General features: G+C 43.7%; 2 protein-coding genes across 2 annotated transcripts in view; one reads left to right on the top strand and one right to left on the bottom strand.

The window, feature by feature from the left end:
- LOC106811654 (serine palmitoyltransferase 2-like) overlaps window positions 1–8,489 on the top strand; it is an 18,765-nt gene extending 10,276 nt beyond the window's left edge. The window contains exons 4-12 of the mRNA XM_014815355.1: window positions 201–261; window positions 712–879; window positions 1,241–1,334; window positions 1,607–1,712; window positions 2,799–3,018; window positions 4,627–4,753; window positions 5,025–5,160; window positions 6,038–6,167; window positions 6,801–8,489. Of these exons, the coding sequence (XP_014670841.1) occupies window positions 201–261; window positions 712–879; window positions 1,241–1,334; window positions 1,607–1,712; window positions 2,799–3,018; window positions 4,627–4,753; window positions 5,025–5,160; window positions 6,038–6,167; window positions 6,801–6,887 (1,129 nt within the window). The 3' untranslated portion in view covers window positions 6,888–8,489. The remainder of the gene's footprint in view (window positions 1–200; window positions 262–711; window positions 880–1,240; window positions 1,335–1,606; window positions 1,713–2,798; window positions 3,019–4,626; window positions 4,754–5,024; window positions 5,161–6,037; window positions 6,168–6,800) is intronic.
- Window positions 8,490–13,118: 4,629 nt separating this feature from the next.
- LOC106811652 (tyrosine-protein kinase HTK16-like) lies at window positions 13,119–20,220 on the bottom strand. The gene is made up of 5 exons (XM_014815354.1): window positions 19,940–20,220; window positions 17,717–18,958; window positions 16,660–16,796; window positions 15,066–15,725; window positions 13,119–13,505 (listed from the first exon to the last, which is right to left on the bottom strand). The coding sequence occupies exons 1-4, from the start codon at window positions 20,202–20,204 to the stop codon at window positions 15,084–15,086; spliced, it is 2,286 nt and encodes a 761-aa protein (XP_014670840.1). The 5' UTR covers window positions 20,205–20,220; the 3' UTR covers window positions 13,119–13,505; window positions 15,066–15,083.
- Between the last annotated feature and the right edge of the window lie 7,351 nt (window positions 20,221–27,571).

Raw genomic sequence — 27,571 nt, 5'->3', positions numbered from 1 at the left:
CGTAGATCAAACGCGTTTCAGACAGCAGAAGCATTGGAAGTGAAATGCAATGTGCTGAGGTTTCGCGTAGATCAAACGCGTTTCAGACAGCAGAAGCATTGGAAGTGAAATGCAATGTGCTGAGGTTTCGCGTAGATCAAACGCGTTTCAGACAGCAGAAGCATTGGAAGTGAAATGCAATGTGCTGAGGTTTCGCGTAGATCAAACGCGTTTCAGACAGCAGAAGCATTGGAAGTGACGCGTAATGTGCCGAGGTTTCACGTAAAACAAGCACGTTTCAGAGGAATGTTTGAAGCGATACATAATGTGTTTCTTTACCTTTTTTTCATTTGTACACAGCCGTATTCGTGAGTGAATAATCCCGCGTGTGCATTCGTGGAAGTAATTTAATTCGTGAATGATAGTATTCGTCGTCTGGTAGTGGTATACTCTTTGCAGTTGTAATAGTCTGGGGACAATTGTCATATAAACAAAATTAGCTACAACATTAGTATTAATGTAAATATTTTCTCGTAGACTAATGACAGAAACATGGTAACGTCATGGGTTGCTCGTATGCAGCGTATAGAGGTCCCATCTGCTCGAAAAATTTTCAGACTAAATTAGTTTTTTGACAATGTGGCCTCGGTTTCTGGTACCATGTTGCTAGGAACGATGGCGATACGAGGTATAGTCTATGTGAAAAATTAATGATCCTGAAGACTAATTTAGTTTCTGACAACATGGCCCCCGGTTTCTGGTACTATGTTGATAGGCACAATGGCGATACACGTAGAGCTAGAGCAGCTGATCTCTCGTTTTCTCGGCACGGAAGACGCCATCTGCTTTGGAATGGGTTTTGCCACCAACGCTATGAATATGCCTTGTTTAGTTAGTAAGGTAAGTGCTGCTGTGTGCTTCATCTCTAGGCTATACTATGTCTATGTCCATGTATATACTATATATATACTATCAGGAGCTAATAATGACAAATTTGTCATTATTAGCTCCTGTTACTATATATGTATATATTTACTATTCCATGTCATAATGGTTGATGGGGGGCTGCGAGCTGTTTTCGATTTAATTCTATGTAGAAACTAAGATCCCTAGGCTATACAATTTTTTAATTCTATGATTAGGACATGTGCAACTTGAAAATCATTGTATTAGAAATGGTGTCGAGCATATATATGTACCTGTAGTGCGTTACTTGAATTTTGATAATAATGTATTCTTACCTTCTGTTTTTATGTTTCAGGGATGCTTGATAATAAGTGATTCGTTAAACCACGCTTCCCTTGTTCTTGGATCTAGATTGTCAGGAGCAACGATTAAGGTTTTCAAGCACAATGGTAGGCTATTTTATTTTTGTGTATACTCAGTTGTTTTTGTGTTCATATCAACTATATAAGTTGTTGATGGTTCTGATATGTTAAATCTATTAAGAGCGTTAGCATGTCGTGGTTATATAATGATTAAATTAAGCTCCACGTGTATAGATGTTAGGAGTTTTAGGTTTGAAATGCATCCTGATTACTAGTAATGTTTTTTCGAGCATAACAGCATGTCTAGCTTTATATATATTTACATGGAGGGGGTTCTTACAGCATTGTTTACTATTTAGATATGAAAGATCTTGAGTCGATCCTATTGGATGCGGTTGTCTACGGACAGCATAGAACTCACAGACCCTACAAAAAGATTCTCATTGTTGTAGAAGGAATCTACAGGTATGTCCGATAGATACACCTGCGCCATAAACGACAATTTCGCTTGTGTCTCATTGATTTTCCCTGTTACGTAAACGTCGGTAATTTTAAATCCTCATCGACTGGTTTAATGATCCATTTCGAAGCTCCATGGAGGTTTTTACTGTACCTGTTCTTCCTCCTGCTATAAACAGGCTGCTGCATACTGCATATATATATATGCTTGTGAGGGTTTATAGCTTGAATATGCTAAGAGCTCAGTAAGCTCTCCTTCTTCAAGTAAAGTATCTTACCAGTGTAAATGCCTGCCTCCAATATCGTAAACGTATCATGAAAAAAGTGTGTCGCGACGCGGGTCGTACTGCGAGCTAGCACCGCGTCGTCCCTTTAATCTTGTGACTATCGAAAACGGGCATCGAAGGTGTGTCGTGGATCGTATGATGAAAGAAGCTGTATCGCGATACGGATCGCGTTGCGAAAGCTGTATCGTGATACGGATCGTGTCGCGAAAGGTGTATCGTGATACGGATCATATTGTAACAGGTGTATCGTGATACGGATCATTTGTGACAGGTGTATCCGTGATACGGATTGCATATGTAACAGGTGTATCGTGATACGGATCATATTGTAACAGGTGTATCGTGATACGGATCATATTGTAACAGGTGTATCGTGATACGGATCATATTGTAACAGGTGTATCGTGATACGGATCATATTGTAACAGGTGTATCGTGATATCGGATTCTATTGTAACAGGTGTATCTGTGATCACGGATCATTGATTGTGACAGGTGTATCGTGATACCGGATCATATTTGTATAAGGTGTATCGTGATACGGATCATATGTGTAACAGGTTGTGATGCGCTGATTACGGATGCATATTGTAACAGGTGTATCTGTGATACGGATCATATGTACAGGCTGTATGTGATACACATTTGTACAGGTGTACCGTGATTAGCGGATCATATTGTAACAGGTGTACCGTGATACGGATCATATTGTAACAGGTGTATCGTGATACGGATCGTACCGTGAGCTACCTCGCGTCGTCCCGCCCCCCTCCCAACCCGCTAACCGGCCCGTCGTCTGCTGCAGCATGGAGGGCGCCGTCGTGCGTCTGCCAGACATCGTACAGCTGAAGAAGAAGTACAAGGCGTACCTGTACGTCGACGAGGCGCATAGCATCGGCGCGATGGGTGGCACGGGCCGCGGCGTCGTCGAGTACTGGGGATGCGAGCCGCGCGACGTTGACGTCATGATGGGAACCTTCACTAAGAGCTTCGGCGCCGCAGGCGGATACATCGCTGGATCGAAGGTATATAGCGAGGTTAAACGCGAATCAGATTTTTGAAATTTGAAATTTTCGAACTCGAATCAAAAATCTGATTGGGGTTTACCCGGAAGAGTTTTGGCGCGGTGGACGGATACATCGCTGGCTCAAATGTCAGTGGCGTGCTCAATCGGTGGGGGTAGGGGTGACTGTCCAGGTTTAAATCTCTGGCTCAAAGGTATCTGCGATGGGGAATGCGAATCAGATTTTTGAAATTTGAATTTTTGATTGGGGTTTACTCGTAAGAGTTTTGGCGCGACGGCCGGCTGCATTGCCGGCTCAAAGGTATCGGCAGATGTCGCAGTGGCGTTTGGTAAATCGGTGGGGGTAGGGGTGACTGCATGTGAGTTCAACCGGTGTGAGGCTAGGTTTAACGTTATAATTGCGGTGCGCTAAATTCAATTGAGCTTTACAAAGAATTTTGGTGTGGCGGTAAAGAGCTTTGTGAACGTTGTGGAAGAGTTTCGGTACGGCAGGCAGCTACATTGCTGGCCCGAAGGTATCAGCGAAGTGGAACACGAATCAGTGCGGGTAGTGGTGACTGTCCGCGTGTTGACGTCAAACTGGAGTTTGACTAAATTTGTCTGAGCTTTACTCGAGAGAGTTTCCGCACTGCAACCGGCTACATTTGCTCAATAATCCTTACAAAATTACAAGCGGTGGCTCATTCGTGATGGGACTTTGTAACCGCTCTGTGGTTATGGCTATGATGGCTAAATTGTAATTGTATTTGTACTTGTATTGTATCGTATTGTATTTGTACTTGTATTGTATCGTATTGTATTGTGTTTGTAATTATTGTATTTGTAGAGGCTGGTCGACCACCTGCGTGCAAAATCCCAAAACGTCGTCTATGCCACTATCATCTCCCCACCGCTCTTGTATTGTATCATATTGTATAGTATTGTATTGTATTGTATTTGTAATTGTATTTGTAGAGGCTGGTCGATCACCTGCGTGCAAACTTACAGTGTCATTTATGCCACTAGCATCTCCCCACCGGTCTTGTATTGTATCGTATTGTCTTGTATTGTATTGTATTGTATCATATTGTATTGTATTGTATTGTATTGTATTGTATTGTATTGTATTGTATTGTATTGTATTGTATTGTATTGTATTGTGTTTGTAATTGTATTTGTAGAGGCTGGTCGATCACCTGCGTGCAAACTCCCACAGCGTTGTCTATGCCACTAGCATCTCTCCACCGGTCTTGTATTGTATCGCATTGTCTTGTATTGTATCATATTGTATTGTATTGTATTGTATTGTATTGTATTGTATTGTATTGTATTTGTATTTGTAGAGGCTGGTCGATCACCTGCGTGCAAACTTACAGTGTCGTTTATGCCACTAGCATCTCCCCACCAGTCTTGTATTGTATCGTATTGTCTTGTATTGTATCATATTGTATTGTATTGTATTGTATTGTATTGTGTTTGTCGTGTTTGTAATTGTATTTGTAGAGGCTGGTCGATCACCTGCGTGCAAAATCCCACAGCGTTGTCTATGCCACTAGCATCTCCCCACCGCTCTTGTATTGTATTGTATTGTATTGTATTGTATTGTATTGTATTGTAATTGTATTTGTAGAGGCTGGTCGATCACCTGCGTGCAAAATCCCACAGCGTTGTCTATGCCACTAGCATCTCCCCACCGGTCGCCCAACAGATCATCACGACAACAAAGGTCATCATGGGAGATCTGTGTCCGGACGAAGGTACATGTGCTGCATTCACCGAGTCATGCAGTTTCTCAGCACAGTAGCACAGAATTTTTGTGCAGTGTTGAGGCATCTTTTAGTCTATAACGAGATTATAAATGACGCAGCATACGCGCGTGATGTGATGCTCATGAAACAAATTTTGTTGCAGATGGCGCCACTTCCAAATAACGTTTTAATTAATCGATTAACTTCCATTATATATTCTATTATAACATTTATGTTTTTGCAACGCGAGCTGCATTGCAATCCTTGTTGTCGGTTTCAGGACAGAGAAGGATATTCCAACTTGCACGCAATGCCAAATATTTTAGGAATCGGCTAAAGGAAATGGGCTTCATTGTGTATGGCAATGATGACTCCCCTGTAGTGCCAATGCTCATCTACATGCCTGCAAAGATTGCGTAAGTTCATTCATTACGTCTTAATTAGAACATTAATGTTATATAAAAAATAATTAATAATAGAATAGAATGTTAGTGGTTTTAGAATCTTTAGTGTTGGTATTATATTATTACATAGCCCACATCGCGATGCGATACTACTTGTTCTACGTATTCTATGACATTATCGAATACATTCCCCGTTTTGATGTCGTGCGGTAACTCGAGATGTGTTGGCACCGTGTATGCACAAGTTCATGCATTCATGTTAATTACCACTTGATTATACTTGTTTCCTAAACATTTCTCTCCCTTAAGCATTATTACATGTTTTCTTGTATTTTATAATTTAATGTCTTCTGTAAGCATCTTCATTTCTGAGTCATCTGGTTAGAATTCTTTGCTTTATGAGCCTTTCTGTGCTTTAAATGACCTCTGTGATGTTGATTAACAAGAAATTGTATATAAGGGTAAACTAGGGTCCCTGTATACAGAGAGTTGCGCCAACTCAGGATTTGACGCCATTTTGTTTCCAAATGGATTCTCACCGCTGCCGCTTAAGTACAGCGCTGTATGGATACGCTGTACAATGGTCCGTAGTAATTAATTAGACTAATCGTGCTTCAATAAACTCAAAATTTACAGAGATTATAGCTAAGACATGTGTCTATGTGTATCTAGATTTCTAGAAATGTAACTCAAATCGTTCGCGCTATATGATAATTTAATTGTACACTTTCTTACGGCCATAGCCGTGCGTATCCATTTGGAAACAACATGTCGTCCAGCGACCACGTGACCGATTTTTCCCGACTCGTCATGGCGCAACTCTCTGTATATAGGGACCCTAGGGTAAACGCAGGAGTCTATGTGATCATCTGCCATTTCTTTCTCGCAGAGCATTTGGCCGGATGATGTTTGAGCGAAATATCGGCACCGTCCAAGTTGGTTTTCCGGCAACTCCCATCATCGAGTCGAGAGCACGCTTCTGTCTCTCCGCAGCGCACACCAAGGAGATGCTAGACTATGTATGTACTTACCCTATATCAAGGGTTCTTAATCCTTCTCAATCCTGTGCATTATTCTGGGGGGAGGGGTCCGTAGCTTTCACCAGATTCTCAAAGGGGTCAATGACTCAAAAAAGGTCCCCTATATTGCCCTATATTGTTAAGGATACAGTCAGGGTTACGGACAGGTACCACTGTAAAGGGCATTACAACGTAACTGCACATCAAATCCAATCAAACACGCAACTATTTAATAAAAGAGATGTCTCTCAAACAAAATGGACATTGAAATTTTTACCAAATTTCACCTACAAACCTTAATGTGTCCTTAAAACAAATACGAATGGGTACATGTGTTGGTGGTGCATTTGAAATAGTACGGATGGATAGTAGTTGTCGTAACGTAGTTGTCGACGTATAATGGAGCGGCTATAACGTGTAAATTTGGGCAAATACGAATAGATTCAATTGAGATACGTGAAGTTTCTCTCGTGATTACTCGTACCTGTTGAAATGATACAGCTTCAAGTTCTTTTCTGTGTTGGTATAACGCTAAAAGATACTCTGAATGAAATGGTACGATTCGATGCTGAATTCGATGTTGTTTCCATGTCGCATTGCTCTGTTGGTACTAATCGAAACTTTGATTGTTAGGCTTTGAAGCACATATCAGAAGTTGGAGACATACTGTTGCTGAAGTATTCAAGAAGACCGCGGCCCACCACGAAGGCAGTGTGGTGATCTGATCACAGCAGGCACACATACGTACGCGTTCTGCCAAGATGCAGATTGTCGTGTGAAGATAGTAGTATCATCTTCAGCCTCATACAGTATAAATTTGTGCTGTATAGATCCACAGCAAATCTGTTGTTCAATAATTGCATTGATATAGTTAATTGTTAATTCATATACTGATAGAAACTCGCAAACTGGGTACTAAATCTACTAGTAACGTTCGCTTAGACCTTGCTGGTCACGTATACATTTCACTAGGCAGTGGTTACTAGCAGTGTTATTCGTGTAGATGTAGAATGGCAGTGAGAGCTAGCAATTGCTTCAGATCAGATGTATTCCTGGCAAAGCCGTGTGTGTGTGTGTCTGTGCGTGTGTGTTCGTGCGTGCATTCGTGTGCGCGTGCGTGTGTGGCACCGTGAATGCATGGGTGCGTGCTTGTGTTGCGTTGTCTCATTCCTGCATGGTCATACTTAATGCCATGGATAAGTCATTTCAACGGAAGCTACCCTTGCACAATATTAACCAATGAAGATTGCATGCATCATGTCTATAGTATACCACCGATACCCATAGCATGTGAATACTTATTTTTTACCGTTTTTAAGGGCACTTGTAACCTGTCGAAATGTCTGGGGTTCATATTCGTGATTTTCGTCACTGTAGGGACCACGACAGACACTCAATGTTAATGTTAGCATGAGTGGAGTCAGGGATGTATCCCTGGGGGCGAGACCAATAAAAATCTGCTCGGTGGACCAGAATGCAGGGGGCGAATTCCGAGACTCGTGCGTAAACATATGTAAACGTCGGACGGAGACACACTGCATGTACGTCTCTCAACCTCTAGCGTTGTCCGCATTTTACAGAAAAGTAGACGGACGCTGTTCCCGATGCCGGCTTTGTTTGTGAACTGCTTGCCTTACCTCCAGCTTTTTTTTGCTTGTTTTGTTTTTCAGTATAATTCATCTTTGTTATATAATAGTGATCCTAAACTGGCTTTGAATTTAACTTGAATTAAATTGAATGTGAAAGTTAACAAGTGGGCTTTGAAAGTGTTTGCTATGTCACTATAAAATGGCAACAGTTACTGTGCGGGGTCAACGTGTTACATGTAGTCATAACTAAATCATGAATTCATATTTATCTTGTGTTAAATCCAAGAAATTAACACACTATAGAAATTTTCGATCTCCCTTCGGGAAATCTTCATCAGGATGTGACGTCATCATAGGTGGCAGCCATATGTGTATGATAGTAAGTTAATTTCTTGGATTTAACACAAGATAAATATGAATTCATAGTTTTCAACAAAATCCAATTAACTTATTTCATTCGTTACTAAATCAATTCCACCAGTTTTAATGTTTTGAAAGTTCACATGTGTACCTGTGTTACGTGTGCGTTTGATTTGCGACTGATGACTTTATCCACTGCTGATAATCAGTTGCGGTATTGTGACTACATGTGTCCTGGCCGCCATGTTTCTTTGTATTGTCCACACATCCACACGTATGCACGAAAATGCCCGATTCACGGAATATATTGAATGATGTTTGTAAATTCGTTGTGTGCTACGCTTTGTGTCAATTTAAGTATGTGGAAAAGATATGTGATATCTTGTTGTTATTCTTGAATACGTTTCCTTCATTTTCATTGCCTATCGCTCAGTTAATTAAATTGCCTGTGTTGATAGTATGCTTCTGTTAGAACCTTTTTATATTAAAGTTCACACAATGTAGTCTTACGGTAGGTTTACAGCTGGCATTGTAGGTGCATGTGCATGGTGTGCAATTTGATGGTAGTAGGGTTGCATGTAAAATTCCTCTATTGATTAATTATTTATTTCATGTGTTATTGTACTGAACAGCCAAACAGATAAATGCCGCAAGAGTTTCCCTAAATTTAACGTGGGACATATAACCTTGCCCTAAACACATGTTATGTGTTAAGACGACGAAGTAACTCGTTTGTTACAACCACATGGGAAATGCTGATTGAATGTACGACTATTATTAGAAATCAGAAACTGTATAAAGTCTACTAAGGCTCATAGGGTCTATGTCCCCCAGGGTACTGCCGGAACGTACCCTGGGTATGGTCCGGTATATCGGAATGTACCCTGGTAACTATTTGATATGGTTAGGGTTAGGGTTAGGGAGTAGGCGTAGGCAACCCCCTAGACTCGTTAGTAGAGTAGGGCGAGGTACGGTCCGCGATATTTAGGATTAGTTACCAGGGGTACGTTCGGTATAACGGGACGTCAGGGTACGTTCCGGCAGTACCCTGGTGGACATAGACCCTCTCAGCTCTACTAAGTGCATAACAACAACGTGACTGTGTTTTAATTTTTTTATAAATAAATTTTATATTTCCCATTCGAGTTCATAGACACACATAACTACTGTTAAATGTGTTCAGGTTCAGGTGTCCCGGTGAATGAACAAAATTAGTAAAAGATTCATTCGATCAAGGTGCTAGTTTAGGAACCCATAAGGCTGCGATATGTTGCATATTTAAGGTGTCGTGTCTGCATCAGTATTTGTACGTACAAGTGTTTTTACCTCTGCGCAACGGAGTTGCAGGGAGGTAATCGTAAATGCGCCTCGTTCTTGCTACTGTGTGTTCGTGTGTGTGTAGCCAGCAGTGAGCCAGCTGTTGTACACATGTATACATGTTGCACGCGTTGGCGCGATCGATTCAGCACCAGCTTGCCTTAGGGCGTCCAGTCAGCAGCAGCTCGCCTTAGGGCGTCCAGTCAGCAGCAGCCAGCAGCGAACCAGCTGTTATACACATGTATACATGTTACACGCTCGCGGAGGTATGCACTCTCCGTGAGTGCCCTCTGTCTAGTTTTTAATAAGCGATACGAATGAGTTTTTGTTTGGGATGAGTGGGTGTGTTAGGGGTGCACGAAAGGTAAGCATGGACCATTTCGAGGGCATGTTTACAGTAAATTCTATCTATTTTTAAATGTCTTGAGCAAACAATATAGTTATTTGCATAGTGTATCACTCGAAATGACTCACCCACCTTGCATGCATGTTCTGCTATCACACAGACATGCTAATTATTGACGCTCATAGGGTCTATATGTCCCCCAGGGTACTATCGGAGGGTACCCTGAGTACGGTTCGATATATCGGAACGTACCCTGGTAACTATCTGATATGGTTAGGGTTAGGGTTAGGGAGTAGGCGTAGGCGACTCCCTAGACTCGTTAGTGGAGTAGGCGAGGTACGGTCCGGCATATTAGATAGTACCAGGGTACGTTCCGGTATATCGAACCGTACGCAGGGTACCCTCCGATAGTACCCTGGGGGACATAGACCCTCTCAGCATTATTGACCGTGAGATTGCCATAGATGCAGATGCAGCGGTGCCTTGCACCTACCTCTGCCCCTTTTTTTTTTGCTTTCTTTTACACTGTACAGTAGGATATATCCACTGACGGCTTGTTCTTGGGGGAAGAGTGTACGATAAACTTGAAGATTTATACCCGAATGGTATATGTATGATGGAATGTGTTCTGTTCATGGTATTATAGCACTGATTTGCAATGTAAAAAAGATACGTGTTTAAAGAATATGTTAAAAAACTGCCACTAATGTCTGCTGTTTATTTCCCCATTATACGATGTACATATATCCCCATATATACGTCACCTAGTATTTTGGCAAAGGTACTAGTCAATGAGACAGCAGTCCGTTGAACGGATTTTGTGTGTGCAATACGTGCACGGATGCAGTGAAAGTGCGCAGTACGTACATAGTACACAATCAAGAGTTAATATTACATCAAGAGCCCATTAACCCCTAATTAATAGGCTTAGGGGTTAATGGGCTCTTGATTACATGTAACATTAGCTCTTGACACAACGTATAGAACGTGTTGATAACGTGTTGATTCAATTTTGATTGCACTTCATGCGCCAATGTCATGTGAAAGAAAACACTTGCCGGATGTTTACACTCAAAGAAGAAGCTATCGAAACATGATAGATCTCATTCCTAAATGTTCTCGGTGTGCTTTCTGTTTGACCGTATTTGATGGCATATGTAAGGAACACAGGCATATACATGTAAGACGCACTCCCCTTAATTTCAATAGGGAATAATTATATAGGAGCAATGTTTGTAAGTGTACATAAGCATTTAATGTTTATTAACATGTGTATACCAGAAACGGGTTTCCATTACGTGAAAGACATTCACGTAAAGATGTACGTGAATAAAAAAAAAAGGTAAGAAAACAATAGATTTATTCTATGGTTGTGCTATGTTGAATGTTCCGGAAAACTACTATAGGTAACGTTTTGGGCAGTCATTAGGGTATGGAAGGTAGCAATTAACTTCACACAAGATGCAAAGCGATTTTTCACCCTATTTTCTGGTAAATGTTGTTCTGTTGCCATCAAATATGGTAGTTGTTTTCTGGGAAAACGTGATGGGAAAAAATTGCAAGAAACGGTGTATGATCTAATAATAGGATCGATTATTTTCTAATTTGAACATCATTTGGAATATGAAGTGTTCATTATTCATTGCATTTGCAGAAAATGTCATAATTCCATAACATGGCAATTATATGCCATGAGACATTGACGAATCTTATTGTTGTTGTTTGAATGCATGAGAATTACTACAGACGGACTTTTAGTAGCCTGTCACACTGTTATTTGTGAATTATCAAGCATTATTATTCGAGTAAATGTTATCGAAATAGTTTGTCACTATAAAACTAGTCAAATCTGGATACAAAATTAAACGGTTACATGAAATACATTATATTCTGCATAGGTAATGAATTATTTAGAAGTTGTCACGTACTGCCACATAAACTAATCACTGTGGAAATAAAATAACAGTGTATGCAGACTTCCTTGTGCTGATAGCGTCTATGTCCCCCAGGGTACTGCCGGAACGTACCCTGGGTACGGTCTGGTATACCGGAACGTACCCTGGTAACTATCTAGCTGATATGGTTAGGGTTAGGGTTAGGGAGTAGGCGTAGGCGACGTTAGTGGAGTAGGCGAGGTACGGTCCGGCATATTAGATAGTAGTATTTAGTACCAGGGTACGTTCCGGCAGTACCCTGGGGGACATAGACCCTATCAGCCTTACGCGTGGTTATGTTAATTTTATTCTATGCTACACGCGAGACTATAAATAAACGGGCGATTTTGCGATGTCAAGTTTTTGTGAATCTGAGAGATCTTGTGTGATTAGACAAGGGATCAACTTGCATTTTAAATGTTTAAGTCAGTTTGGTGTCTGTAAAAAGCAACAAGACGAACGTTCATAATATCAGATCTTCTGATAATATTCATGGTATTATTATAGTCTTTGATTTGATTGAATTTGCGATGCCAAAACTCCAAGACTAGTTTTGCATGGGGACGGAAGATGTAGCGTGGCCAAGTTATGATCTGTTAAGGTGGAAGCCTCATTTGTGACGTGGTTATCACTCTCATGGCTGTCATGTGTCAATGTACATTGGAAGTGTGTGTTCGTACGGTGAAAACTTAATAACATGAAAGTTTTGACAGCTGTAATGCTTTGGCAACAACTTGTGGAGCTGTGAGTGTGTCAAAGGATATCATTCAATTTCATGCGCTGTCTTGTGACTGTAGCTGATGTTATTTTTTATGCTTGTGTTAATTTGTGGGTTAGATCAAACCACGTGGAAATGCAATCCGGTCTTGATTCCCCACAATCAGCATTTATTGGGAATAAGCTTACATTAAAACTATGCTGCCTTTTTACAAAATCATCCGATTTGATTTGTGATTATATAGCTTTAATATATAATAATAAAAGTTGACATGAGATTCCATTCTTGGACGTCATATATGCATGACCATGGCTATATATATATGTACATCCATACATGTTACATAAATTGTTTTTATGTGAAGCTCAAGCTCTTAGTAAAATAATTCTTGATTCAATACATGAAATATTATTTAATTATAGTATAGCATATTTATCGGACTCCATATCCCTATATATAATGGGCTTTATTCTTGCTATGTTACATGCCAATATGTATAATGCCATAAATATACACTCAGTAAGCTGAAGATAATTTTAAAAATGGGGAATAGTGTTACACCTTCCAACTATTAACAATCCGGTAACAAATGTCAGGCACATGTTAGATAGGGATTTAAAAAAACTTACGAAACCAGGGCCGTAGCCTGTGCATAAAGCATAAAGCATAAAGCATAAAGCAGGGGGGGGCAGCTGCACCCCAGATTTTGAAAAAGCTTAGCTAATAATCATAACCCTAACATGAATTTTTTGGGTCACTTATCCGTGAAAGCTTTGTCTCAGACCCCCACCCCTACCTACCACACTGGACGTCGATCAAGAGCTGCGCCCATCGCTCATCATTACACAGTTGAGTCATCAAATTTAGCCCACCCCCTGAGGAATTGGCTACGGCCCTGGATACGACATACTCGTAAACACACGCACAACCACATATCACAGGAAAAGTTGGAGGTGAGATATATTATACAGAGTAGCTAACAGGAACCTGCAGTGGAGGCATCTATGTTTTATCAACATCTCTCAGCAGCAGCACCATTCTCTCTATCACGACATTCTCGGGAATCTCTCATCACTATAACATACAAACAACACATATATATATATATATATATATATCAATAGCTAATAATATATTATGCTATACATACATGTATTTATTAGCTCTTGATATATACAGGCGTCTATCAATATATTGATAGACTCCTGATATATATATATATAGGATATATATCAGGAGTAGATAATAGGGAGGAGTGTGACATCAATAAACAAGGGAAATTCGTCATTTACTAGCCTTATAATACCTACGATTTACTACGCGTAACTCATCCAACTTGAGCTCAAATCGGACACAGTACATTCGCCCATCATCGTACGAAATCGTTTCCTCGTAGACACCCGCAATCCGTAGATACAGCCTAAAACGTACGACACGATTCTCCATTCTCTGGCCATTAATCCAACGCCCATTGCGCGCCTATAATTCAGACAAAAGGCAGCAACCTGGCTGTGTTTGCTCTCTCGGATAGCTGAATGTGGCGTTGTGGCTCGCAGGGAGATTGGAGATCGACGCAACACTCGACGAGCTAATCATTTGGTTGGCGTGCGTGCGTGAAGGCATGCCAGCTATGTACAAAGGTGGCCTGTGTAGCTGTGTACCGGGTCAAAGGTTATCTCGCCGAGTGTTGATGCCTAATCTCCCAGCAAGCCACATGCCTCGCTCAGTTAGCAATAGCGCGTTAGGTAGCTGCCTTTTGTTTGAATTATAGGCGCGCAATGGGTTGGATTGATGGCCAGAGAATGGAGAATCGTGTCGTACGTTTTAGGCTGTATCTACGGATTGCGGGTGTCTACGAGGAAACGATTTCGTACGATGATGGGCGAATGTACTGTGTCCGATTTGAGCTCAAGTTGGATGAGTTACGTGTAGTAAATCGTAGGTATTATAAGGCTAGTAAATGACGAATTTCCCTTGTTTATTGATGTCACACTCCTCCCTATTATCTACTCCTGATATATATATATATCGAGACAGAGAGAGAGTGAGTGAAAGAGAGAGAGAGAGAGAGATAGATATAGATAGATACATATGTATATATATATATATAAATAAATATATATAAATATATATATATATATATACATATATACTACGGATGTAACGAGCCACCGAAATCGAATCGGATCGCGATTCTTTTCAGTCGATCCGATCCTCGATATTTTTCCCCGTATTTTCGATTCCACTTTGACACCACTTTTTTCCTCCAATAGATGGCGGCACTACGCTATACGTTTAAAACATTGGTGAGTAACTCTGGTAACACTCAGCGACTTACTCAGAGAGTTTTTACAGTGAGTTTACTCAGCGACTGTGCAGTGTATATATATACTCTCTAGACTCTCTAGTCTATTCACCATTTAGTATTCATTGGCAATTTCTAATAATTTATTATTGCAAAATAATGAAAATATAAAAAATAAGATAACATTTCAATATTTTGGGAATCGAATCGAAAGAATCGAATCGACAGGCTAATATCGAGAACCGGATCGAATCGACAGGCTAATATCGAGAACCGGATCGAATCGAGAGGCTTGTGTATCGTTACAGCCCTAATACATACACACGCACATTATCACACAACATCTCTCATGCTATGCGGGACTTCGTCACCATGGCGACGATCTGCTGGTAGTCAGCATCGCTCTCGAACAGCTGCTGGAGGTCGGCGAAGGTCGGCCGCGCGGCGGGGTCGTACTGCCAGCAGCGCTGCATCACCTTGTAGATCTTGCGCGGGCAACCAGGTGGCGCCGTGAGCCGCTCGCCGCTGTCGATCATCTTCAGCACGGCCTGTCCGCCGCGTTCCCCGTACGGCTGCTCGCCGAACGTCCACATCTCCCAGAGGGTGACGCCGTAGCTCCACACGTCGCTCGCGTGCGAGAACTGCCCGTAGTAGATGCACTCCGGCGCGTACCACTTGACGGGCCACTTGCCGCCCTCGGTCGCGCGATAGTAGTCCTTCTCGGCGCGCGTCACGCGCGACAGCCCAAAGTCGCTGATCTTCGCGTGCTGGTGGTTCGCGAGCAGGATGTTTCGCGCGGCGAGGTCGCGGTGTACGACCTTCTGCGCCTCGAGGTAGCGCATCCCGGAGGCGACCTGCGCGGCCCAGAGTCGGAGGTCGGTGTCCGGGTCGACCTCGGATGGGTGGTCGAGGAGGAAGTCGAGGAGGGAGCCTACGGGGAGTAGCTCCTGGACGATCATGAGCGGCGGTTCGCAGGAGACTCCGATGAGCTGCGACGCGAGACGAAGGTTGGTTTTGTTAGACGCGGTTAGAGTGTGAGTGTTAGTGTTAGCGTTAGTGTGTAGTTGAGCGCTCAACTACTGTATACGCCATATTTTTCGGTTACAGATGTTTTTGCAAATTCCGACTTGACGGACAATTTCACGATTTGTGAATTATGAATTATTCGGTATTATTCGGTATGAATTATTCACGTGTTGTTATTTTCGCGGTCGGGGACGCGTTCGCGAAATTCGCAAAAGTTAAACTACCGCGAAATATACAGCGTATACAGTAGCTGATGTCAACATGTTCTAATTTCAGAACATGTTTTAATTTCTTAACTTTTTGTAAGCGAGTTCATCAACTTTTTGCCATGCAGCCACTCAGATAATAGCAATCAGGAGGTGTGCCCCTCCACCCAGGGGGAGATTATTTTCGTCAAGCTGCGATGCGAGACGTGGCATTAGCGCGTCGCGCAAACTGTACTCAAATCTCTCTCTCCCGGCTCCACCCGTGTCGACTCACAGTCAGAGATATTCGCTCGTGTGAAGCTGAGTTTACACTATCTTAGTTGATCTGAATCTTAAGGCCGCCGCACACCAACATCGCTTCATCGCTTCATCGCTTCATCGTTTGTAAAAATCGGCTGGTGTGCGGTGGCCTTTAGTTTATCTCGCTATTTTAGTTGAAAAGTTGACGAGTTGATCAACTTTTCAAATATTCAACCAAATATCGGCATCATAAAACAATGTGTAAATGTATAGCCTCTATTGCTCGCATAGATATAGTGTGATACACCAACCCTTCGTCATTCTCAAGCATCCCGTACTCATCTAAGATTTTATATTGTCACCAATATTCGCTTGTATTTCTACATATTTTAAGCAAATGTTCATTTTTCAAGTGTTCTTTAAATGTTTTCTATGCATGTATTTCACTCACCTGTACGACACAGTCGTGTTTGAGCTTCATCATTACTTCAGCCTCTCTGAGGAACTCCTTGTTCTGGCTGTGATCTTCGTGTGTTGTCTTAACTGCCACCTGGTACTTAATACCTGTTGTTGGGTCAGTCCACATGCCTACGATAGAAAAACGTCGCAAAATGTAACTGCTTGACTGGGTTAAATACAGAGGTTTTAAGGCATTGAGTCGGGAATAATGTTTAAACAAGACTGGGAAGCATGACTCGGAACATCTCAGCTATATGTATCATATTCAAGTTAATATCCAACACCAACCAGACCTTGTGTTTTAAGGTGCGCTATCGCGCTCGCGCGCCTCGATTGATCAGAAGTGTGAAAAAACGCGCATCTAAGCATTATCAAAATGCACACCTTTTTTTTCTTTTTTTTTGTGTTTTATTTTTTATTAATTCAACTTATAAACTCGAAGATAAACTCAAACGGTTGTAAACATCACGGACATTGCCGGAAGTCGGTTCACATGTTTATAACGACAGTCGCAAAGCGCTCTAGAACGACGAATGTGATTGGTTGTATTTTTAGATAAAGTTTTAATAGTCTGCTTTGAAAAATTGAGTGTTGTTCCTTTTTGACTAAACATGCTAAATGTGTGATTCAAGTTATCCACATGTTCAAGAACTGATATTTTGTGAGATGAAAAAAAAAATCACCTAAAAAATGTCAAAATTAAGAGTACAAATGCAGAGCTAATTTTTATCCTAAAATGCTGGAAATGGCATTTCATGAAGTCTAGTTTTCAAATTTTTTCCGAACCCCCCTAGTTTGCCTCGTGCCCTGTAGGCACTCTGATGCAAATCACACACCTCAGCGAGCTAAGCGTGCCTTTTCAAAACACAAGGACTGCAACGCTATTTTGTAACAACTGTATGACGTAACGCTGGGTTATATGACCAAATCTATCTCCAGAGGCCCATTGGCAGAAACACAAAATTACTCTCAACATTAGTCTTAACGTCAACTTCTTCTCGTAGATGCTTGACAGAAATATGGTAAAGTTATGACTTTTTTCATCCTACCTTTCAGTACCGATCCATACTCTCCGTCCCCTATCTTGTCGCCGAGCTGGAGATCTGCCTTGTAAATCAAACGCAGCCCCGCTGGCACCGGGACCTCCTCTGTCGTTGCCGCTGCCGCCGCCGCCTCGCCGGCCGGATCCACGTCATGGCGCGTGCGCAGCTCCGGCGTCCAATCGGGATCGGCAACCGGCTCCGAGAGCCGCGTCGGCAGTCCGTCCTTGAAGCGCGAGTAGTGGTCGACGAGATGCTCGAGCGAATCGAGCAGCGGTCCGTTGCCGATGCACAAGCGTCCGCCGTCGTCACGACGACGCTCCACCTCGTAGTTGTACACCTGCCGGTCGCACGCCATCGTGAGGATGTGCATGCCGGCGTGGCGGCCGCTCGCCCGCACGAGAAACTGCCCGTTCGCAAGCCCCGCGCGCTCGAGCCGCCGCCGCGCCGTCGTGCGATTCGCCGCCGCGTGGAGCCACCGCGAGGCGTCGGCGCGCGCCGGCGGTGCCTGGTAGTCGTCCAGCATCCGCGCGCACTCCTCGTTTCCCGCCTCCCGCGCAAGGTCCGCCGGGATCTCGCCTTTGTTCGTGCGCGGGCGTGCGGGGGCGTTGAGCGCGAGCAGCACCTTCGCGCAGTCGGCGTGCCCCCAGCTAGCGGCAACGTGCAGGGCGACCCACCCCGTGCGGTAGCAGGGCTCCTGCGCATCGCAGTCGTAGCGCGACACGAGCAGGCTGACGGTGCTCGCGCGGTCGCCAGCGCACGCGCGGTGCAGCGGCGCCTGCCCCTGCGCGTCCTTCGCGTCGACGTCCGCGCCGGCGTCGACGAGCATCCCCACGAGGTCGTCGGCGCCGGCGTGCGCGGCGGTGTGCAGTGCCGCGTCGCCGTCCGCGCCGCGCGCGTTCACGTGCTCGGCGTAACGGCCCGAGTCGAGCACCATGCGCGCGAGCCGCGCGTTGTTCTCGCGGACGACGCGATGAAGCACGTTCGTGCGGCCGAACATTGTTGCGGAGAACGGCAGCGGCATGCCGTTGCGGCAGAATGCGGCGAGACGCGTCGGCAGCCCGTCCGCCTGCTGGCTGAAGTGCTCGAGGAGTTTGTCGAGACCGGAGAAGAGGTCGCCGCCTTCGATCGAGTACTGCGCTCCGAGTCCGTGCTGGTCGATGTGGAAGTGTATCGGTTTGTCGCCGTGGACGAAGGACAGCGTGAAGTCTCCTACTTTCGAGCCGTTCCTCACGAGGTACAGTCCTTCGCCTGTGCAGAAAAAAGTGCATTTTCAAAAAATTAAGTAGTAAACACACTTTAATGTACTGCTGCCATCTAGTGGCAAACGCTGTAGTTAATGCTAAGTCAAGAGAGTAGTGTTGTATGGGTATCCAGGGGCAAATAAACGTAGTGATGTTTGTTTAGCATTACTTCTGACTTCTCTCTGTTGTTTCCACGAATATTACACTGGCGACAAGGATGGAATTCATGAAAATAATTCACGAGAAGTTCCACGCAGAGGAAATGCGGCGACGTTCGATTGCGATAATAACAGTAGAACCAGTATGGCATGATTAACGAAATATTCTGCCAATCATTTAGCTGCACCTGATCGTATGGAAGATTCTCCCTGGGAATTTCAGAAGGCAATGAGGTATCTTAATTTAAGTAGTGGCATTACTTCAATTAAGATATATACCGATTATACGTGTTATAGAAATGTGTTACGAATTATAGAAATACGTGGCAAATCTGTTCGTCTTTTCACGCCATATTATATTATTACTATTAGTATTACTATTAGTATTAGCCTATTGGGGGTCTCTCCAGATTCCAGACCACTGACCACTTTAAAACATATAAAGTCCAAGATTCCTTTGAAGCTGAAGCTAATTTGTGATATAACATTAAATCCTCCGACCTGCCTTCATTTCTTAGTCGATCGACTTGCTTTAATTTCTAGCTGTAGTTTCACAAATACACTTCCATTACTAAAGACTAAAGTAATGCCATGCATTGCTAGGCCCAAAGATAGAGAACATGGGTCCCAATATAACCAATGTGCCTAACCCTAACCCTAATCCGAACCCTAACCCTAACCATAACCCTAACCATGTAACCCTAACCTATTATATTGATATATTATTATATTCATATTGATGTAAATGACATTGGTTTTATTGGGACCCATGTTCTCTATCCTTGAACCCATTGGGCCATGCCGTATGCGTTTAACTTTAAGATTCTTACCATCGCCATTTCTATGAAGCAATTCCTCCGACGATGGCCGGTCTATCGCTCCAAAGTAGCAAGCCCATGTATTGTAATGCTGATTTTCTAGGAAGGCATCCTTCTTCAAAATATCCTCCAGCGATATTTTAGACTTCTTCAGCAAGTGACTAAACTTTTCATTCTCATGCCGATTCAGATCCGCTAAAAAGTTTGTGCTAATCTCGTCTGCTCTCCTGGACAGGGACACGCCTTCGTGTTTTGTCCTGAAGAGCTTCTGCATCATGATTATTTTAACGAGATTCGTACATAGAGAAAGGCTGATAGAGATTGCTAGTTTGAGACGACTACTACTAGTAGTACAGCAATTTCCAGCCTGCAAAGTTTTTGCGCATAGACTACCATTGCTGTTTACCAAGGCTGTTTACGTCTTTACCGGAAGTTACGACCGGAAAAGTTAACGCGCCTCTTCCGCCATCTAGTACATAAATTAGTAACAAGATTATCATTATCATTATTATTATTATTATTATTATTATTGCTACTCTGTTTCTAATCTTGTTAAAGCAAAATTAAAACTTTTAAATCTAAAATCTACATTTTGTTTCGTTTTTATATTCTTTTACGCCCCTTCCTTTCTCTTCCTTTTCCATCCCACATCCTTCTTTAGAGAAGAGGGAGGAAGATGGGGGAAGATAACTTCGTGGAAGGCAACAATTTGTGTAAAGAGAAGCAGTGGAGGGAATAGAAAAATGTTGAGTAGGAGAGATCTGAAGGTAGAGCAAATCAAATGCTGGGGGCTGGAGAGGAATGGGTTGTTAGAAAGAGAGGAAAAAAGATGATGAGAAACTGGTGGTGTAGAGAACAGTTAGAGCAGAAGGTGTGAATTTTCAGATGCTAGATGAAGCAAGACGAATTGAAAATAGGTTGTGGAAGGAAGAATGTAAAAAGGGGGTGTGGAGGAGAATTACCCTGCTGAAGGAGAGAGGCGCGTGGAAGACCGATGAACGGCGGCAGAAAAGATAGCTGTGGGGTGGTAGAAGAAGGAGGCGAAGTGAAAGACAAGGGAGGCAAGGGGAAGGACGGGAGGAGATGAAGTAAGGGCTAGTTTTGCTCCCTACAGGCTAGGGCGCTGTCCTAATTATAAACGCAGGCCTACTGATAACAACTTATTACTTAATACATAAATATATGCTGAGAATTACTTCCTAACCTCCTTATATATATTGGGCATAACCTCCTAATTAACGCCTCCAAACGCGGTTCCGTGTGTTGCTCGGACATATACGGGAAGCAATCCGTAAGTACAGTTTGTGAAGTTCTTTAGTAAAGGCCGTCGCACACCAGCCGATTTTTCGCGCGATTTGATCAGCCCGATAAAAATCAGGTAAAATGTAGGTGTGCGCGTTCATTTGTAGACGATTTTACTTACGATTATTTTTATCGGGTGATCGTTCCAAATCAAACATGTTTGATTTTGAACCGATTATTTTGAAGCGTTTTTTTTTAGTAATCTGACAAGATTTTGTGGTGTGCGCGTGAACTCCTCTACGATAAATCCTCTACGATAAATATTGAACAGCCAATAGCTGAACGTGCCCGGAAACCCTACCATAGACAAAGCGTGGACGAACGAAATTGAGGGAGATTTAAATATCCATTTTATCGTAGGTGTGCGGGTGTTTATCAGAAGGCGTTGCGATGAGCCGATTTTACAAACGATGAAGAGATTTTTTAATCGGACCGATTTTTGGGTAGGTGTGCGACGGCCTTAAGAACCGAAGCGGTACAGCGATAGCGCATTTATATTTCTATGATTATATTACGTAAAGGCTGAGCGCATGACAACGAGAAGTCCCCTAATCGGTAGACTGCTGTTATACATCAGTCTGTCTCTGCAGCCGCAGTTACCGTCGCAGACCGCGCAATTCTTAACACTGTTAATTAGACATTTCTACATTGTTCAGCATTTACTCAGTAGCAAGTTCTAGGCGCCCGCGTATATATATATATATATATATATCTATATATATTATATATATATTTATATTATATACGTGTGTGCTGTGTTGTTGTGTTGGAGTGTGCTGCTGTGTGTGTGGTGTGGTGTGTCGTGCGTGCGTGCGTGCGTGCGTGCGTGCGTCCGTCGCGTGTCATACAATTTTATGGTAGAACTATCAAGAGCGCTATAAAGAAGGAGAGCGTACAACGTGAATGCTGAACCATGTTGCCAGTATTAGTCGAATAATAAACTTTCCCGTTTTTATTTTGACGATTTTTTGCAGCTATTATTGATCAGCTGTCCTACATTGTGATTTCTCGCTTTGAAGATAACTGCGGGAACTTCGCGTGTTTCCGTCATGATTGACATAATGGATGAAACGATCTGTTATTGAATTGCCATAGTGACGGACCCCCACCTGTGCTCACTTCAGAAGCGAATGGAGTGTCCGCGTCAACTCGGCCCACCTCAAACTCGCCCCCGCAGTTGGGCGAGTTGACGCGCTCTGGAGAATCGGTGAGCTTCGGCTCGTGATGAGTTCACCCTCTTGGAGATCGGTTGAGCGCTCGACCTTCCGCTCTAACAACAGGCCCTGAGGAACCCAAAGTCGTTATATAACGGCGCACGACCGGCCGTGACTCGAACCGCCTCCCTCTCCCACCTGGGTGTCGCCGGGTGTACATGGGTTGGGTGAGGGAGAGAGGCTGGCGACGTCCTCGTGGGGGACACGGGCTAACTCCGTAGATGTTCACACGGCCCCAACTCTTATATTTCGCGAACATTTGAGTTACATTTCTACAATTCAGATACATTATAAACACATTCTTACTAGGTTTCTGCTGAATCTTTTGAGTTTATTGAAGCACGAATAGTTAATTAATTACCAGAAATATACGTTCGCGCCGTATCGTCATAGGCTAATATCGCGCGGCTTGGGATGCAGTTAGAAAGTGCTACTGTTAAACTTAATATCTCCGCGAACGATTGAGTTACATTTCTAAAATTCTAGATACATATAAACACATGCTTAGCTTATGGTCCCTTCTGTAAATTTTGAGCATATTGCAAGCACATATAACACATTCTTAGTAGGTTTCTGTTGAATTTTGAGTATATTGAAGCACGACTGACAGTATACTATATATATATGACTGTGGTGTTGCGCCGCCGTGTGTGTTGGTGTTCACGTGTGGGTGCCCCGCCGCGGGCCCCGCGTCGTGTCGCGTCGGCCGTGTGCGTGCGTGTGTGTAAGAACGCCACACATAGGCACCTACCCCATGACCCTCCTATAAAACTCTAGACATCCGCGTCAGGTGCACTTGCAACACCTGGTTACCACGCAGGCGCGCGTCGTGGTGAATACATGGTTGAACAGACTGACGAACTTTAAGCCAGTTCTGATAGCCTAATTGATTGCAAACGAGCCTAACTGATCTTGTCTTGCGTATTGTTTGTTAACATATTTGCTGTGCGGTGACTAATCCGGCGCGTGCCGTGCGTCCACGCGCGTATCTTCCTCTGCCCCCGGCCCGGGTTTACGTCACTGCCCTGTCCATCCCATTTTTAAATATGTGATGATCGTCTTTCACATGCAACTCCTTCTTTTTCCTCGATATATATTATGTATTTCATGTAGTCACATACAAGTTCCCTCTACTTTTCATTTGGTAATTGTCATTCTGTCTGTCTGTTTGTCTGTCTATCTATCTATCTATCAATCCATCCATCCATCTACCTGTACATCTATCTATCTGTCTGTCTGTCTATCTATCTATCCATCCATCCATCCATCAATCCATGCATACATCCATCCATCTATAGCAGCCATACATCAGATATACATTCACTTATATTAGTGTGTGTGCGCGTGTGTATGCGCGTGTATGTGTATGTGTGTACATCATCATACAAGATAAATACATTTGTGACAGATGCATATATATATATATATATATATATTATATTGATTATATGTACGATTGGACCGCCGATAAACATACAATATAGCAGCGTCAGCATTACTTCACCTTGAAGAGCGTCCGGCTTGAGCCACTGGCTAGCCGCAATTGGAACGGAAAGCCATGCTGCACCACTTGACCTATGGCTTAATTGGGCAGGACACCTGCAGGTCACATGTGGGGGCACATGACTGTGACCACGTGATGTCCCCACGACTGTATATAAGCTGCGGCATCCGGCTCCAAAGCAACACAGAGCCAGCTTGGCTCAGTCAGGGAAGCTTGCACCCTCCCATTGCTCTGCACGTCTGTTCACAGTCCTTGGTGAGAGGCTGGGCCACACCAGCCTCGTGAGGCATCGGATTGACACCGGAGACCATCCTCCTATCAAACAGGCTCCAAGGAGGTGTGCTTTGGCAAAGAAAGAGGTCCCTTGGGCCTCCCCTTGGACCTATAATTGTCCGCAATGATGATTCCGTTTCAGACGATTCCACGACGGACGAGGAACCCGAAATGGTCCCACCGCCCCTCCAGTATGAAGTCATCGACTCCGCATCGCAGAGTGGCCGCGTCAAGCTTGCGGATGACCAAGGATTCACGTACACCTTGTACAGGTCTAATGACGTCACTACCACCTGGCGTTGCAGCGTCCGAAATAAGCGCGAAACATGCTTGGCACGTGTTAAGCAGAATAACAATGACAATACATTCATTGCACGTGCCCAACCACATTGTCACCAGCCTGTGCCGGATGCCTCAACAGCTCTTAAAGTGATTGCTGACGTAAAGAGAAAGGCAACGAGGAGCATCGCCCCGAGCATCGTCTCTGAGGTACTTGCTGAGAAATGTGATGGTGGCCTTATAGATGCACTACCCTGCATAGATCACCTGGCCCGCACTGCAAACAGAAAAAGGCAGCAGGCAGGCAAGCTTGATTTTGATATAGATAATACCTTTGTTGCAGATGGGTTCATGCGGCGCGACATAAGAGTGCGTGAACGCAGACACCTGCTGTTTGCCCTTCCCCTAATGATAACCCTGGTAGGAAAGACTACCCGCTGGTACCTTGATTCGACTTTCAAAGTCGTTCGTGCCCCTTTCATACAGTTGTTTTCTGTGCATGCCTTGGCTCGGAGTGACGGCAACATCAAACAAGTTCCTATTGCTTTTGCGCTCATCCATGTCTGGCAGTACGACGACGCCGATGAGATTACCACGTGCGGTGCCTGCGCGAACGCTCTATCGAGATTTTGCGGACCTGATGACATACTATTGCTTACATGCACGTGTTGTTTTCAGATTTTCGCAGCTGCGCTGTCTGGGAAGTCTCTGGCCGAAGTATGTACCTGGACGTTCGTGTCATGTGGTGGCGTTATCTATTCGGACACAAGCAGTGTGAGCAAGAAAATCCAAAATCTCCGGCTCTCTGTTCGGTACATACCGAAGGGATTATCGCCTATGTGCAGTGTATCTTCGACAAATAATGGCCTAACATGTAAATCATCACCGCGGCCCCCTTGTTTTTGTAAGTCGCTGTTACATGGACTAGTAGTGGAGCTAGCACTGGTAGTTGTTTTTTAGAATAGTCTAGCCTAAGACAGGCGTCGTCGCAACAGGATGCGAGGCCTAATTGCATGTCGATTAAGGAGAATGGTCGCGTGGTTGGCGTTAGACTGAATTAGCCAGGGTCAATGGTGAAATGGGGCGGTTTAGGAAGTATCTACTGCAGCGCAGTATACCGCCGCAGAACCCGCGCAATTAGCTACTAACACATGTTAATTAACAATTTACTTCACTGCTCAGCATTTACTCACCGTAGCAAGTTCTAGGCGCGAGAATAGGCCTACTATAATATATTCATAGCGGCCTAGATGCACTGTGTGATAGTGTGTGTGGGTGTGTAGTGTGCTGTGTGTGTGTGTGTGTGTGGTGTGTGTGCTGTGTGTGCTGTGCGTATGCGGCGTGCTGTTGTGCTGTGCTGTGTGTGCGTGCGATTGCGCCGCAGTGTGCTGTGATGCGTGTTTTCGTGACTGCAGCCGTTGTGGATGCAATAAATTTGGCAACGGGCAGTGCGCTGTAACCTCGTCCGTCTCCAGCCATCATGGCTTTCAAGAACATATTTTACAAACTACTCTCTCTTCGCTTTTTCTTTAGAATTTTGACTATAATTATATTGGAATGCTTACCCCGGTCCACAGAATGATAGTTCTCAAAAATACAATATCTAAATAAGATGAAATTGTACTATGGAAATCTTACCCCATATTCCTTTTTAATGGATAAAATTTCAGTATGCATTATATTATATTTAGAGTACATTTTTTAACAACAATAATTGATCATATGACTCGAGTTCTACATATCAGTATTTACTGGTAAATACGTATTTACTGTATAATCACATCCTCAATCAAAGTGAGAGCATAATGGCTTAACCGGCCATCCTCAAATCAGACCCCCACTCACCCTTCTGGAGTACGACGGGTAATAGCATAGAAGTTTTGATTATATATTATACACTCCTGGCATAATAGTATATTCATGTGCTATCACAAGTTTGTGACGGCTAATGATGGCGCTTTCACAGCACGCTTTTAGTTTGGTCTGAGCATCAATGTTTCCATGAACAGCATGTATCCGGCGTAGACGTTCAGTGTACGTCCACGCACGACTCGGCTATCTCCGAAGTTTGAATGCATACGCCGCACTGCATCTCTATAATATGAATCGTTAGATCTATAACTCCTTTACTTATAATATCTATTCTAATATAATTGATCTTGCCTATTATTATACTCAACCTATAATATAATATCTAACATATATTATAATTGATCTAAACTATAGGCGGCCCTCGCGCTAGTGGTGCACTGCCCCGGCTGTGCAGCCTGCCAGTTTAGCCTGCTTGCGTGGTCTTTAGAGATCGTCATGATACAGCCTGCTTGATGCTTGATGCGTGGTTTCGCGATGGTCATACACATGTTACAACCGGCCGATATAAACGCAAGCATAGGATTTTACTCCAACGGTTCCCAGCCACCCACACTACCGTTCCTCCTTACTATCAATAAACATCACGCCCGCCGCTTGCCTCCTACTAGAACAAATCTAGGCCGCCATACACCAAAGCAGTCCTACACTCCTCCAAACCGTCTATAATCCCCCACCTCCCCCGCGATACTTCCTATCTTTAAAATATCCGTAATAAGCTCCCTTACCATCACTACCTACGACCTTCCCAACAACCTTGATTCGCTGCTCACCAATCACACTCTCCTTCCTCCATCAACCATCCGCCCGACTGCCAAATCTTCCTTTGACATAGATCAATGGGCGGCATGACTGGGCCAGACCTCACAAGCCTGTAACGTTCTTACTTCGATGCGCCCCCTTCATCATTGTATCTCCCGCTACTGATTCCAAGCGAAATCAAACACAAACAAAGCCGCCCGCTGTTGCCCACCCACAAGGAGTCCCACACTACGGCACGAAGAACACATGCCCCCCCCTTCGTCTCTCCACCCCCAGGCAGCCGGTAACACAATGGGAAAACTTACCGAATCCTTACTTTAAATCTCCGTTAGCCACACCTAAACCATACACCCGGTTTGTATGTAACCCGGCCGGTCTAATGGGAAATTCTAATAGACAACCCTCCCTCACTGTTCTTTAAGAATCTATGTTCTAATCCCC

This window comes from Priapulus caudatus, unplaced genomic scaffold (genome assembly GCF_000485595.1).
Source record: "Priapulus caudatus unplaced genomic scaffold, Priapulus_caudatus-5.0.1 Scaffold560, whole genome shotgun sequence".
Lineage (NCBI taxonomy): Eukaryota > Metazoa > Priapulida > Priapulimorpha > Priapulimorphida > Priapulidae > Priapulus > Priapulus caudatus.
The sequence above is the reverse complement of the archived record's forward strand: the minus strand, read 5'-3'. Positions and strand labels throughout refer to the sequence as shown.

Excerpts from the sequence above, each read along its gene's own strand:
- LOC106811652 (XM_014815354.1), bottom strand. The coding sequence starts at position 20,204 with ATGATGCAGAAGCTCTTCAGGACAAAACACGAAGGCGTGTCCCTGTCC. Across the intron at positions 18,959-19,939 it reads GCTTCATAGAAATGGCGATG|GCGAAGGACTGTACCTCGTG; the intron begins GTAAGAATCTTA and ends TTTTCTGCACAG. Across the intron at positions 15,726-16,659 it reads AACACGACTGTGTCGTACAG|CTCATCGGAGTCTCCTGCGA; the intron begins GTGAGTGAAATA and ends CTCGCGTCGCAG.